A 15,381-nucleotide genomic window follows, 5' to 3' on the forward strand; every position below is an offset into this window, starting at 1 on the left:
AAATTTCTAGCAAAAGAGTTGGTTTGTTCTCCTCTGATCAAATTGAATGGGAGCAGAGATTTTATGACACCAGAAACGCGGCACGGGTTCCTGATTTTTCTTCGTTGAAATATTCCTCTCAGCTACACAATAAAAAATGCTAAATAATCCAGCGAAAACTTGTGCACACACAAAGCAAGCAAAATAGCTCATACGTTTTTGAGCACTCGAATGAAGTGAAGTAAATGTTCGTGGTCGCATGCAATCGAAAGCTCGATGTGTGCGATGAGTTATGACTGACGGAAAACTTATTTGCCCTTCATTTTGAGAGTCGCTAGGCAAAAACAGTTACGTAGCAAAATAGCTGCACTCTCGGAAACGAAAACAGATAATGGTCAGTTAATTTGGTTATCATTCATACCTGGAAAGGCAGCTCTTACGCCTGTTATGAGGGTCATAGCAGCTAGTACAGAAAATAAAGAGTTAGAAACTCAAAAAACTCTGTTAATACATTTATAAAAAAAAGAGCGAAGAGGAGGGGGGGGGGGGGTTGTATTATCACTAGGAGTAATTTCAAATACCGCGCTCTTACGACGCGACGGCAGCGCCCTCTGACTGGCTGGTGGTTTGTTGTTTTTATTGCGGATCGCTTGTGTTGTTTTCAAACTTCAAAATTTTGCAGCTCTACCGTGTGTTACAGTTTTGTGATATAAAGTGATTTTTCAGTTCAATTTCATACTTTTGGCATGTATTCTTTACATCGTGCAGCTATTTAAACTCCTGTGTATGTAGAGATGTCTCCGATCACATTTACTTAACGTTCTTTTTCCCCTTTTCTTGCCAAGCACCTCTCAGATTTAGGTTAGAGATAGGTCACTTACAGACCTTCCCAATTGAACCCACCGTTCTAATCTATTATAGAGATGTGAAAGAGATTAGAGAGTTTTTTTAGAAACCAAGGCGCATTATCGTACAAAAATAGGTTTACGTCCGTTCCCTTCACAGATGCTTCATCTTAATTCGTAGGGTTGTGTTTGACTCCGCTGCTAACAACAGCCGCCAAGTATCTAGAACTCCTGTATGCTTCTCTGATTCTCAAAATCTGCAAGGCTTGGAAAAATGAGTCGTAAGTGCTTTTTTCAAACTCTTTCTCTCTAAACTTCTAGTGTAATTATATAACCGAGTGTAATATGGTTTGAATGGATGGCAGAGTGAAGACTCTAAATTCGATTCGGATGCGATCATCTGTCATCTCTCCTGATTGATTCGTCGTATAACTAAGAGCTCATGCAAGATCAAAGCTAGTCTTCTATCCTTAGTTGCAATTAAAGGAGCTTTTTTGAATTTCTTGATGAGTATTATAGAATTTGTATTTAACATGTGAGGCCAAGCATGAAAGCAAACTGGTTAATTTTAGGACCTGACTAGCCTATCCTATGTGAGTACCAGAATGTTACTTATGTAATTTTCCGCTCTCACCATTACCATAGTATTAATACACTTCAGATGTATGACCTCCAAAGGTCCAGTAAGTCAATTCAATAAGAAATATTCTCTTAGACCAAGAAACATAACAATTGATGAGAAGTATATTTAATCTAATATTCTGCCTGATTATGTATTTTTAGGAAAGTGGATCAATTTCTTCAACGATGCTGGAATCCCTTCCTCAGCAGCGGCAACGTATGCCCTCATTTTCTCAGAAAATAGAATCTCTCAGGACATGCTCTTGGATCTGGATCGTGAAGTGTTGAAGGAAATGGGCATTCAGACAATGGGCGATGTTATCTCAATTCTAAAGCATGCAAGATTTGTCTATGAAAAGGTAATAATTAGTCAAAAAATATACAGATGTTCACAGGATCAATTTGACCCAAACCTAGCCAAAAGAAGTCCATTTTCTTGGTTCTTTTAAAATACAATGTCTACTATGGATTTTCCCGACAGAGGTGTCGGCCTCCTGTGGTGTAATGGTTGTAGCGCTGGCCCTATGACCAAGAATTCCAGAGTCCGATACGCGGCCAAGTGATCTGAGTTTAATGGTCTCAGGCGATGGTCACCTGGGGCTGGGATAATAACCGTGGGATTAGCCAATAGGCTATGGTAAAAAATAAAAATAAAAAAATAAAATAAAAAAAAGGTATTGTTCATACATATCGACAGCGAAACTCCCAAACCACGTAGCTCGTGTGCGGTGTTTAAAAATTCCTGCTTCTATTTTATTTTTTTGAAGGAAAACAAATCAACGTCATTTCTTCCAGTTTTCACAAGATTTTCCTCACACAGCAAAGGAAAATCATGGAAGTTTGCAAGAATTGACTTTGAATAGTTTTCCATTTAAAAAAATATTGTATGACAAGAAGTCTATGATGTCGCAAACTGAGCCATGTGGTCTGTAAGTTTTCCTGTTCATATGTGGATGCACTTGGTACCTCTATAACATGCACCTATTTCACGTTCATTTTAGACTAAACGCGTTCTTTGTTACAAACTTGTTAAAAGTGATGTAAATTAGTTTCAAAAGTGTTCACAAGAACAATCTCATCATGAACCTGTGAACAATTTTGTCTGTTGTAGACTGCCAGGGATACAGTGTTGCAATCTTCATCTAAGGATAAACCTGAAAACCCTCCCAAGAAGACTGTGGTTTCAACAGTTTCTGTTCCAGAAAATGACCCTTATTTCTATTCACCCTCCGTTGAACTTAAAAAGCAGAGTAAGTAAACTTAGTACTTTCTATTTTGCTTTGCATCTTTCTTTGACTTCAAGAACTGGCATTGGAAAGTTCATAGTGAAAAAAAAAAAAAAAAAATAAGTAGGTAATATAATTTTTATTTATAAGCACATCAAAAAGATTTAGTCACAATTTATTAAACCCTAGCTCATTGCGTCAGACTTAAAAATAGGTGTAGCCAGTAACTTTATAACAACAATCTGTATTATTTTTTTTTTCTTTTTGAGAAAATTTATTTGAAAAATGTACAGTTTAAATTTCCCAATACAGTAAATCATCTCCCTAAAGCCGAAGCTTGTGTGTGTGAGAGATTTTTGAAGAAATGATCAACCAGATGAAATGAAGCCAAAAAGTAGCATGAAATTCAACTGTATTTTTACTATTTTAGTCAAGAAATCATATTGATCTAAAGTCCTCATCATCTGGGCGGTGTACGTTTGCAGCAGAGCGAGTTCATGCAAGTCACCCATCTCTAATTTTGATGTTTTTATATAATGTATGCACTCACCACAAGCAAAAGCTTAGTGGGTTTTTACTCTTTATTAATTTATTTTTTAAAATGTTTTTTTCAGCTGAGGAAAAGAAAGCTCCCCGAAAAGCAGGTCCTGTTCTGCCACCAAACATGAAGTTATCCTCAAAAGCATCAACAGCTGCAGCTAATTTTCATGACAGTGACACTGGTAAGTCATCTTTAACCTTTTTCTTGTATATTTCATTTTTATTGTGAAAAGATTTTCCGAAAAAGCAATTGTCCATTTTTTTAACCCAAATTCTTTCAATTTCAAGTTTTTGGCCCATTTTCTTTTGTAGACTTTTTCCTTTGATTATTTGTACTGCAATATAGAACAACCTAAGTGATTGAAAAGAGATTTACTTAGTCAGATTTTAAGTGATTGAAAATAGGTTTAGTCAGATTTTAATTAATTAAAATTAAACCCTGAAGATATGTGTGGTCTTCTTGATGTTGCGTATTTTCTGCTACTTCGGGAGCTTGATCTGATTTTATTGCTCTCAATATTCCTGAAAGATAATGAAAATAGTTGAAAAATCGGTTATTAATTTCAAGGCCCTGATCTTATTAAGTATGTTGGGTACTTTTAGATAGACTTGAAACAATCAAAAAAGTTTGGGTTTTACTCCGATAAGACTTTTTAACACTTTCAAGCTTTACAGAAAGACTGAATACTTACATAAGTATAATAGTTAATTAACTTTCTCTAGTTAATTAACTTTCTCTACCCATTGATGCTATAATGTCACTAAATTCATCATTCTTTGGAGTTTTGTCCATTTTATAATTAATTCTGGTACGGAGCTTACTTTTAAGGAGATAGTTTTTTATTTATTTTCTTTCAGGTGATTGCCAAACTGTTTAAATTTATCTACTATACTGCACTACTTTTCTCTGTTACTACTATTGCATTACATTCCACACAAGTTTCTGTCTGTTTTAAAAGCTGTATTATATTTGTTTTTACTGTGTAAAGCTTTATCTTCGAAAAATGAAATTTCTTCTTATCTTTTCTTATCTTTATCTAAAGATCGTTAAATTGAAGTTTCACAAAGCTCTCTAGAGGAATGAATGGAAGCTTGATATGAATGGTTGTGTTAGTGGAAGGAGTATATGATTATATACTTTGATGATATTCAGGACCAGGAATTACTATGCAGCTGCTTTCTCAGGAATTCCATCGTTCAGTAATCAAATGTCTAAATTGAACTGTCTTATGAATAGTATCTAAAGTACTTTCTTGTTTATAGCAGGCTCAAGGGAGAAAAAAAGCAAAGACTGCACGATTTTGAAACGAAAAATTAAAACAAGTGTTCAAAAAGGTGTCATTGTGAAAGAGGAAACTGAAGAAAGTGACAGTTCGAGCAGCTCCTCATCAAACAGCTCCCTAGAATGTGTGAGTAAACTCAGGAAAGTCATGCCCGAACCAAGTAGCAGCAACACTAGTACTTCAGGACGAACTACGGCAGCAAAACCTTGTAAGTAGTCACTCCAATAATAAAATATCTACATAATCCATGGCATAATGTTGTGTTAAATATAGACATACAATATAGGTCCAATATCCAACACAGTAACACTGGTCAAAAAATAAATGTCAAGTAGGTTTGCAATAAGTCTGATATTAATTCTGAGTAGATTTTTAAAACTGATTCCGTAAATGGAAGGCGAAACTGCAAAAACTTTCAGAATGTTCAGTTCTTTTCTTCAGTTGCCAGATCTCACTCCCATATGTTACAATACTCCTCACTCTTCTTTTTCTTTTTGCAAATACACAAGTTTTTTAAAAGAGTTCATTTTTAGTTTGTTTCAGCGGCACCAAAAGGACTGTCTCAATTTTACCAGATAAAGAACCAGAGATACTTCCAAAAGCAGGCACAACTTTTACCATCACAATGAGTGGAGCTCGTGCTACTTCTCCCGAACCAACGAAGGTAGGTTTAACCTTATGAAGCAAATAATTTTTTTCCATCAAATGATGAATTTTATCTGAGTTTATTTTGATTATTGCTCACTATGTTTTCTTTTCCAACAATATGGGTCTTAATGCTCTTAAGGTGTTTCTTCTGCACATAGGAGAGCGATCATACAGTCGATCGATCAGTTAATGATTTCTGAAGTTTCTCTGAGCATCACAGCACATTGTAATATGTCAAATATTAGTGCACAAAATTTGACTAAGAAATGTCTTGAAATAACTCCAAATGTATGTTTCGAGAGACTGTTACAAATCTAAAAGCGGAACAATTGGCGATACTCACCCAGACTGTACTCTTAGAGTTATTTCGAAGTGTTCCTTGGTCAAATTTTGTGTACAAATACGTGATGCGTTATAGCGTCATGTGATGCTGGTGAATTCTTGAAAAATGTTCTAAAATCCAGAAATCATCAATTGATCTATGGAGTATCAATCTCTCTCTGAAGTGTTGAGGTAAGTGATGTTTTAAAACTTTACTGAAACACTATTCATTGGTCTAAATTTTTTTTATAATTTTTATCATGTTTTGTAATTAACTTCACAAATTTCCAGAAATCTGTGTTTGCTCGGTTGGATAACAAAAGCTCTAATGTGTCAGGAGATGTGGCTGATACTGATTTTTCTCTTGCTGGAGAGAAAAAATTTCCTTTTGATGGTATGTATTTGTTATAGTGTTTGCCTAAATAGTGTATGATTTACATTCAAGTGATAATTTTTAGCATATTTGCAACTCTGTTCTACAATATTGCCGTCAATTTTGCCTATAAAGGCATCCAATTATGTATTAGTTTATTTATGCTGGAATGTCTAGTCAATTATCAAATTGTAATGTGAAGGGAAAAAACTTACTTCGGTTTTTCATCGTGATCATGAAGTGGATAAAAACTGGGATTAACTCGAGGCATGAGTCCAAACTTCTACAAAAAAATACTTGTCAATGAACCAATGAAGCTCCCATACAACATGGATGATCAATCGATCTAAAACTATGCATGTAAACATTCTTTACATAATTGAAGCGAAAATAGAGAAAGAAAACGTATTAAGTCCAGAATTAATTCCAGAATAAATTGAAAGGAAAACTGTTTAACGCAGCAGTACAAATTATTAAAGCCTCAACAAATATTCATAGATGTATTGAAAATTCTCTCTTCCTAGGTATTTTAATATTAAAAATTTCAATTATGCCTCTTCTTTAATTCTCTAACGAATGTTACCAAATATTGATCTAAAACTTTAACTTCATCACTGAGATGAGCAAACAGAAAAAAATGTAGTAATCAGAGTTCAGAAATCAATAGTAGTTGATCTAGAGAAATATCTTAGCCGCAGAATGAATACTCAATCGCTGTTTCTTTAATTAGCAGGCAGTGCAGGCTCATTTTCTTTCTTCTTCAGGGGGGTGGGAATGGATTTTGGTTGCCCAAGGAATATTCAGTTTACTGAACGCCCCCAAATCTTTCTCAGGACACTTCATAATTTTTGTATTTTGTTTAGATTTAAGTTTTAAGTCTTTAAATTCTCTTAGTTTTAAGGTATGACATATGTATGTGCCCTGAAATAATTTTTGTATTATAAATTTACTTGCAACTATTATTTGTAGACAATGGACTGCTACCGACAGTGGAGATTAAAAATGACCTTTACACCCCAACTGAGGAAGCCTACTCGAAGGAAGATGGAAGAGGCTTGCACGAGCCTGTAGCATGGGTGAAACCCATCATTCACACTGAAGGAATTCTTGGTAACGTTCATCATAGTTTTCCTCATCCTTCACTGTTCATTTTATTGAGGCAACTTTTCCATGCTGAAATAGTGCTGACACTCAAGTGAAAATAGCTAGCAGCCAAATTGGCTAGTCGAATTTGGAATTAAATGCAAGAGCTTAAATCCGAGCATGCGTTATCGGGCATTGGAGTCTAGTTTCAGGTGTCTGTCTATTGTTGCAGAGGTACTCTTTTCATGCTCAGTACCCCTAAGTGTAATCGACCATGCAATACCCACGTCTTATGCCAACTTTCAATTTGTTTAAAACTGCAAATTTTGTTTGTGAAGTCAGATTCAAAGTAAAATTTTTGGAACTTCACTGGTATATCTGAATTAATGAATGAATATTGTGCTCTTAAACAAATGAAAAAAATCGTCAGAAACCCAAGAATTGCAAAACATAGGTATTACTCTCCTCGAACTTCTGCTCTAAATGTGTTATTAACTTACTCATCTTTTAATTTTTCCAGCAAATCCAGCAGTGAAACCTAAAACAGGTCCCAAAGAGAGACTTGGAATGACCTCGTCTGCTTCTCCTTTTCTTTCATCTCAAGCTAACCCGTTTGATCAGCATTATACGGTTGTAAGTTTTTCCTTTTTTTATTTCACTGTATTTTGTGAAGTTTTAATAGAGTTTAGGGGAGTTCAAAGGAATTCTTGCCGGAACGCTATCGGTATCGTCTTTTACGGAAACTGGTGGCAGTACCGACAGTGGTGATGATATCGTTAACAGCCCGTCTTATCGGAGTTTTGAGAGCTCGCTTTCAATGCATTGTTGCCCCGTGTGTCTGTTTGTCAGATTGCCTGGCGCAGCGGCGCGTAAAATAGATGTACGAATGGCAACAGCTTATTTTTGTCATCTCCGAAAACTCAGATCGCTATCGGTAAGAACGCTCGAATCGTAACTTTTTCTTGATGGAACTGTTTCGGTAGCTTACCGACAACCGATAGAACAGCCCTAATAGAGTTACTGTCGGACCTGATACTGGTCATTGAGAATGAGCCCAAATTACGTAATGTACCCATTTTTTAAAATATCTTATATTTTGCTCTCTTGGAGATCAAGTGTAAAATCTCTGTTAGATGCTCAACTAAGGGCTAGGCAAAACTTGGGCTTTAACAGAGTTCAACTACATATTATGGGTATTGTGGGCACGAAAACATCCTCTGTGGAGGTAGCTCCTGTTATTGGTGTTATTTTTATTCCGGATAATATGCTATTCGTTGAACTGATTATTGCATATCCAACCAAATTTTTTCAGAGCTGAAATTTAAATTTTTCCTGCAGTATCATTGTTTTTAGATAAGATAAGATAATGACTGGTGAAAATGGGAACGGTGTATAGTGTGCTTCAAGGTATTATCACATCAACTTAGCAATCTCTTTGATGAAATTCAAGATTAGATTGCTCATCCATGTCCATTTTATGCATCCGAAGTGTGGAGTCAGAGGTCCAAAGTTATCCATCCTAAATAGTTCAAGTACTTGACATGCGCAGCACATAGTCAATGCATCGTACTTAATTGCATTTTCATTGATTTTAGATTTGAGTGCTAAATTGTTAACTTTATTACTTACAATTTAATTCACCGTTTTGCACCATGAAAGCACCACACATTTTTTAAACAAATTGGGAACTTACTATCCATGTTCAGAATGCTATAAACTTGATTTTTCCGAAAAATATTAGTTACCATAACTTAGCTTTAAACTGTAGAGGTTCTTTTTTATCTAAAAGTAATTCTCTCAATTTTCAGGTCGACTCCTCGTACATGTCTTCTACAGATGGGCTTGGTAATAAAGAAGTTGTGTTGGATGATGATGATGTCTTCTACACCAATGACATGCAGTCCAACAACATGCACCTCTCTAAGGTTGTGGAAAAGAAAGTGTCCATCCCTAGTATGGATTACGAATTGATGGAAAAACCCTCCGTCAAAAACAGAATTTCATTGAATCGACCAATTTTATATGGGGGAATAGCCAAAGTAACAGGTGGGAAACCTTCCTTAACTGCCAAGGAGAGAATCGCTATGAGCTTAGCACCAGATACCAAAATCAGAACCACTGCTGCAATCCTGGCCAGAAGTAGAATTCGTCCTAACCCATTGGCTAGAGAGAGTGCAAGTGTGAAACCCATCAGAGAAAGAATCACTTTCGACTCTGCTTCATCAGTCAGAGATAGAGTAGGAGTCAAACCAACGTCAACAGTTCGAGATAGAATTAGCGTAAGAGCACCACTTCCACCTAGAGAGAGAATTAGTTTAAAACCAGCCATCTCTGCAAGAGAAAGGATTAGTTTAAAAACAACTCCTTCTGTTAGAGATAGGATTAGTTTAAAATCGACTTCCTCCGTTAGAGATAGGATCAGTTTAAAGTCAACTCCCTCTGTCAGAGAAAGGATTAGTTTAAAACAAACTCCCTCTGTTAGAGAAAGAATTAGTTTGAAACAAACTCCTTCTGTTAGGGAAAGAATTAGTTCAAAACCAACTCCATCTGTTAGAGAAAGGATTACTTTAAAATCGGGAACTTCTGCCAAAGGAAAAATCAGTGTTAATCCATCTATTGCTAGAAGGGAATTAATTAGTTTAAAATCACCTGGCTCCAGAGAGAGAATCTCTACAAAACCAACAGGCTCTATCAAGAACAGGATTAGTTTAAATACTGCCACTTCTGTCAGAGAAAGAATTAGCGCGGACAGTAGGCCAGCCAATGGTAGATCAAAGCTTTTAAACATGGACAAGATTGCACACAAAGGCGTGCCTGTAAGAGCTCATTTTGGTGACTTTCAAAAAGCATTGAAAAATAACGGTGTCTCTAAGCAACAAAACAGAACTTCCAATGTTTTCAGTAGGTTAGGCTAAGTCAATTGTGGAGCATTTATTTTGTGCTTTCCATCATAACAGATCTGTAAACCTCATTTCCTACCTGATTGTAAGATCCGTTTCTTAATCTCAGATTGAATAGACTTACCATTAATCATTTCAAGGCTCTCCAATTACTAGAAAAATTCATGACAAAGAATCATCTTCTGCCTTCTAAAGATTCCATACAATAGGGAAGTTGCAGGATTGTTGAGGAAGTAGACTCATTTTTTAGTGTCATTCGGAAAATCATGACTTAATAGTAATAAGGTTGCGATGATGAATTTCTGTTAAATGTTGTGAAAAAAAATGAAGAAGTGTTATCAGCATTTTGGCAGTTACTTACCTTCAACCAATCAGCATCAAACATATTGTGCAGAGTAGTCTTTAGTTGCTTTAGATTTGTGTTTATCAAAAGAAGGACATTTTTTTATCAACCTCATAGTGTCAATTATGGTCCTCTTGATTATTTTTAGGTTCTTTTTTTTTTAATTACTTTCATGCCAAGTTCGTGCAGGCTTCTTAGGGACTGGGGAAACTAAGAACAATGGGGTAAACACTGAGAATTGAAATTGGTGGGAAGAATCATTGAAAATACAGAGACTCAGGATAAAACCCTCAATGAAGGGGTATTTTTAGACTATGTAACGACTGTCAAAATTTTAAGTCCTAAGCCAACTGATTCTGCATTCTGCCGTTTTGTCCCATGCAAACACTAGAATAGTAAAGAAAATAGGAAATTTTGACTTTCGAATAGAATCGTTTTCCAGCAGAAGAGCGTACTGTAACATTATTCGTCCTTTTGGAAAATTAATTATCATCTTCTGGAATACGTCATCGTGTTTTTATGATGATCAGATGCCCCTGTGCAAAATTACGGGCCAAAATGTGCAAAGCTATTAATGACTATTGCTCCAAACAGGTATTTTTTAAAGAAGCTCTTTTACAGGCAAACCCTTCAATTACTTTGACGCCTGTTTATGTTAAATATTAAGATATCTCTTGGATAAAATACTCTAAGTCTCTGAAGACTTAATCGCATTATGTCTTGATTTGTAGATTTTAAACGTAACATCAAAATGGAATCATCCTCATGAAGATGTTGTTCTTTGTGTTGTAATGTAATCACCGCCTGTATGTTTTTGATCATGCAACAAGGATTTATTTATGAATTGTATGAGACGATTGCAATTTCTGCATGAAGGTGTTACTGTAGCATTATGAACCTTTTTGACTGGGGCATTTTATTTCTTATTCTTTTTATACAATAGCCTAAAAGTGCATTGTCATAGTTTGTCCACTAGTCTGGCAGTCGTAGTGTATTTGTGAAAGCCATCTGAAGAAGCAATCTTTAACTACGCTTGCTATTGAATAAATCCAATGAGCTGATTCAGCCAGAAGCTGCATGTCACCACTCCCAGCAGCATTTTTGCGTAATTTTTTTAGATGATTAAAATTACTCACGAAACACTCAATGTTAAATATTAATCTGGAGCTGAACTTTTTAGCTGGAGCTATGAAAATTAGTCAACCCTCTCTGTATTATTCATAATTTTCTTCCTTTATCTCCTTTCTTGCTACATAGAAAATTTAACTAGAATGACTAACAAGTACTATTGATTATAATTTGAATTTTGAAGTTTGTTGAGATTTAATTTTACTCGGATAGTTTTTTCCTTATTTTCTTTTCTTTATTTTTGCTCTACACATACCTGTGAACTTTTTCTCCTTTTATTTGAATTTACTTGTGCCTTACATCATTATTAGGACGATTTTTCAACAAAGTATGGAGTATGTTATAGTAATCAGCATGATAAGTATATGTAATAAGACCATTCTATCTCTTAAATGTTCTATCATAGCCAGATTCGACTACCTCTTGACAAAAATTTCACAATAAAAATAAGTAGCATGTAGGTATGCAGGTTTTGAGAATTTTGAGAATTTTAAGACTTAAATGAAGAATTTTACCGTTCTGAATTCGAACCTTTGATGAGTGTTTAACAAGGTTTGTAATACTCATCCAATTTTAACACAGATGAAACTGTTTCAAAAGGTGATGGTGTCAAGCATCATTTATTCATGCATTTGCCGACAGTGTGTTGAACATTTTGAATTCTACTGTTTATTTATTTTCCCTCAAAGGGTGGACCTCGGAATTTTGTTGGAAATGTGCGTGATTTAATCAAAACACCTTAAATTATACTAAATACTTTCCTACTATTGATCAAGTAGAAGAATTTTCTTGCAAATTGTTGTATCAAAAGTCAGAAACAGTGCAATTTCTGAAAACTGTCTTTTGTATGTCCTTTTGATACTATTTTTATTTCAAGGATACCACTCATGTCATCAGGTACCTACATGCAGTTAGTGTATTGTATGTGGTTTTATTTTAACCTCGTAAATAAAATTAACTCTTCCTCATTTCCTAATGATTTTCAGTTTTTCTATGTCTTTAATATTTTTACTACCATGGATTTTCCCATGTCAGATTGAAGAAAAGAAAGCACCCTCCCTCTCCTCTGGAATCAGCTTTTGACATACTGAAGAAAATTACCCAATCCGAAGCATTTAAATGAAGTCAGAAATGCTGGCATTGGTCAGAAGTATTAGAAAACAGTAGGAATTTTTAAACCAAAATCAAGCGCTGCACTTTATTCGCCTCACTTGAATTTTGCCTATCACGACAGAACAAACTTTTTTGCTTTTTTCAGAAACGACTTATCTAAAACTTTATGTACATAACTTGGTGCTCTCACAAGTGTGCCTGTAAGCTGTGATTCCTTCTGATACATGTTACTTATTCATAACGGTTGACAAACAAGCACCCACTTTCAACAAAGTTACCCTAGTTTTGCTGTACGTAGTAATCAAAGAGAATCAGTTTACAGTCAATAAATGTCAGCTTTTTTTTGTCTGTAACAATTGAAAAACACTCCAGCAAAACTTTTATGTTCAAGAAAACGTTTGTTTGTTTGTCCCTTTCTACATCACAACTGGTTAGTGCAAATGCAAACACTGCACTGTTTTTTAATTGAAGTGATATGATTCTTTTCATTGAATCCCAGTTGCTCCAGTGACCAATAAAAATCAAATGAATACCACTTCATCTACGAGGTTTTATTTTCAACCCAATGAAAGTGCCTAATTTATTTAGGTCATGTTCTGAGTTCAGATCATCACCAGGCTATGAAATCAATTGAAGTTATCTGGACAAGTTTAATAGTCATAAAGTTTGAGGCATAGTTAGATGCCATCGAGCAGAAGTAATTCTGCTTCACATGAAAAGTTCTGATATAACCCATATTATGCACTTGCCTAAGTGCTATAATGCAAAGATATAATAATACTTCATATTTCCTTGTGAAGATCGACCATCTTAGATTTATGACATCTATATCTGTAGAGAAATATGAACAAAATAACCTGGTTTCTGTGGATCCATTGGGATTGTACCTATTTCTTGTAAAACAATTATTTTTCATTAGGAACTTTTAGAAACTTAAAGAAATACCTACTTATTTTGACCCTAAAAATGCACTCAAGTATTTTAAATGAGGAATGAAGAAAAGTTTCAATTTCTTCTGCCCTACGAAAAACTTTATCATAATTTAATTAAAAACATAAAATTTAAATGCATCATCAGCTGAAATTTTTCAGGGACTCTAGTGTGAGAGTTTTAGTATGTTCACTTATCGTGACTTCAATAGTACTCAAGATTTTTTGGTGAAAAGAAAACGACAAAAAAAAGTGACAATTTTTTGCTAGTGAGTTTTTGTAATTTTCTCTCATCACAGGCCTTCAAATCTTTCGTGGTTTAAATTGCAGTTTTTTTTGAAGTTTTGAGATTGAAACATTATGTTAGGCACTTATTACATTTTATAATTCTTCCAAATTTTCTCAATTTTCTTTCTGTCGTTGGAAAACGAAATGGTACCCAAGTAAAGTGAGTAAATCAAATTAATAAATTCGAAATTTTCACGAATGCAGTCCACGGCATCAGTCAAGTCAATTGAAAAATTTTCCTGAATTCGATTTTTTTTAAAATTTTCGAAGGAAAACAGCAATATTTTGCAATCCCGCGGTAGATAGCAGTAAATATCTAAGTAGAAATGAGGGGGGGGGGGGGGGGGGGGGCGCCGCGACAGCGCGAGTGCGAGCGCCTTCTTGCGGCAGTCGCGTTCCGGTCCATTGTCCGAGCGGAGGAAACTCGTAGAGTGAGGCGGAACAGCTAAAGCGGAATTAGTAGGAAAACAATGTTGGTCCATTGGTGTTTTTAATCGAGTGAAGCCAGTTTGCAGTCAGTCGACCCAACAACGGAGTGTTTCGGTGGCGTGTTTTTAATTTATTTAAAACCCTATAAGGGTTCGTTTTGGTAGGTGCGGCGACCTACCCCAGTATCCCTTTTGTAAGTGCGGTTTGGTTGTAGCAAGATGATTAGTAACTCCAATCATCTTTCCAACAATGTTGATGTGTACGGGGATGGCTACATGGAACCCGAGGAAGAATGGGAGAGGGAAGGATTACTCGACCCGGCTTGGGAAAAACAGCAAAAAAAGGTACGTTAACAGTTTCCCGATCGCCTAACCGATTTAAACCCGAAACCTCATCTTTATATAACTTAATTTTGCCTGTGATGTGAGAATGGACGACCAGTAACTTGTTCTGTTTCCTCCCCATTTTCCACTGCCATCAATCAAAACAGGCCTCCAAGCCACCAAGCATTTTTGATTTCGAATTTCATCCTTCGAATCCACGCTCTTCGGCTTTTGAATTTTTGGTTCCTTACCATAATCTGCCAAGATATTCAGCAGTTGATTTTGCCATCAATTCTTATCATCTCATCATTCTTTCCTTAGTGTTGATTTGTTGTTGATGCTCGATTCATACGCTGTCTCCTCTTATGCAATATTAAAATATAAATCAGTTCTGAGCTGAAAAAATTAGTCAAGGAGACTTCCCCTATACTGGAAGTATCTTTTTGTTTACAAATGCGGTGGATGAGTCTTAGTGTGGAGGGGTGTTTATCAACTGCTTTCAGCGCACTCTCAACAGAGGACCACATTTATTCAGTCCCCACCAAGTTTCTAGTTTGGCTGTTAATTTTGATCCTCTTAGATATCAGGAGACAGAATCAAGGGCATCAAGCCTTAAAAATTTCCCAAAACTTCCTAAGTTTTGCTCATCAACGACTATTCAAATGGAGTGGGGTTCTGTCTCATCTCTTTCTGTTATGAATTCTACTCTCAGACTGCTTTCTCAGTATAACGTTTATTTTCACCTTCTTTTATCTGGTGTAAGTGAATATTCAAATCGCGCAGGAAATATCGTCATCAATGTACATATATATCGGAAGGAACCTGAATAAAAATGCAAGTGAAATCATCACTAAGAAGATCAAAGTCTCAATTATTTCATCATAAATGGAAATGACAAAGATAAAATTCTGAGTTGCCTAAGTGAACATCAATTACAAACATTTAAAAGATATCAGTGCGCTTATGAGCATCACTGAAGTAAGGATAATGTTTTAGTCACATACCTAAT

The 15,381-nt window shown here is 35.5% G+C and overlaps 2 protein-coding genes across 3 annotated transcripts in view; both read left to right on the forward strand.

The window, feature by feature from the left end:
• Positions 1-608: 608 nt before the first annotated feature.
• LOC109033293 (uncharacterized) lies at positions 609-12,260 on the forward strand. 2 transcript variants are annotated; one of them, XM_019045856.2, is made up of 10 exons: positions 609-1,105; positions 1,608-1,804; positions 2,557-2,695; positions 3,286-3,393; positions 4,478-4,702; positions 5,028-5,158; positions 5,755-5,857; positions 6,806-6,946; positions 7,440-7,552; positions 8,728-12,260. In XM_019045856.2, exons 1-10 carry the CDS (start codon positions 1,099-1,101, stop codon positions 9,832-9,834), a joined length of 2,271 nt encoding a protein of 756 aa, XP_018901401.2. In that variant the 5' UTR covers positions 609-1,098; the 3' UTR covers positions 9,835-12,260. The 2 variants fall into 2 exon arrangements, with proteins under 2 accessions (XP_018901401.2, XP_018901400.2); XM_019045855.2 differs by having other exon boundaries at positions 610-1,105; positions 4,475-4,702.
• A 1,748-nt stretch (positions 12,261-14,008) lies between these two features.
• The window catches only part of LOC140225789 (alpha-actinin, sarcomeric-like), a gene marked incomplete at its 3' end in the record, with an annotated part of 90,811 nt that continues 89,438 nt past the window's right edge, over positions 14,009-15,381 (forward strand). The window contains 1 exon segment of the mRNA XM_072305716.1: positions 14,009-14,393. Within this exon segment, the coding sequence (XP_072161817.1) occupies positions 14,268-14,393 (126 nt within the window).

This window comes from Bemisia tabaci, unplaced genomic scaffold, assembly GCF_918797505.1.
Source record: "Bemisia tabaci unplaced genomic scaffold, PGI_BMITA_v3".
Taxonomy (NCBI): Eukaryota; Metazoa; Arthropoda; class Insecta; order Hemiptera; family Aleyrodidae; genus Bemisia; species Bemisia tabaci.

Coding starts and splice junctions, on each gene's coding strand:
- LOC109033293 (XM_019045855.2), top strand. Junction 2,696..3,285: donor CGTTGAACTTAAAAAGCAGA/GTAAGTAAACTT, acceptor TGTTTTTTTCAG/CTGAGGAAAAGAAAGCTCCC. Junction 7,553..8,727: donor TTGATCAGCATTATACGGTT/GTAAGTTTTTCC, acceptor CTCAATTTTCAG/GTCGACTCCTCGTACATGTC.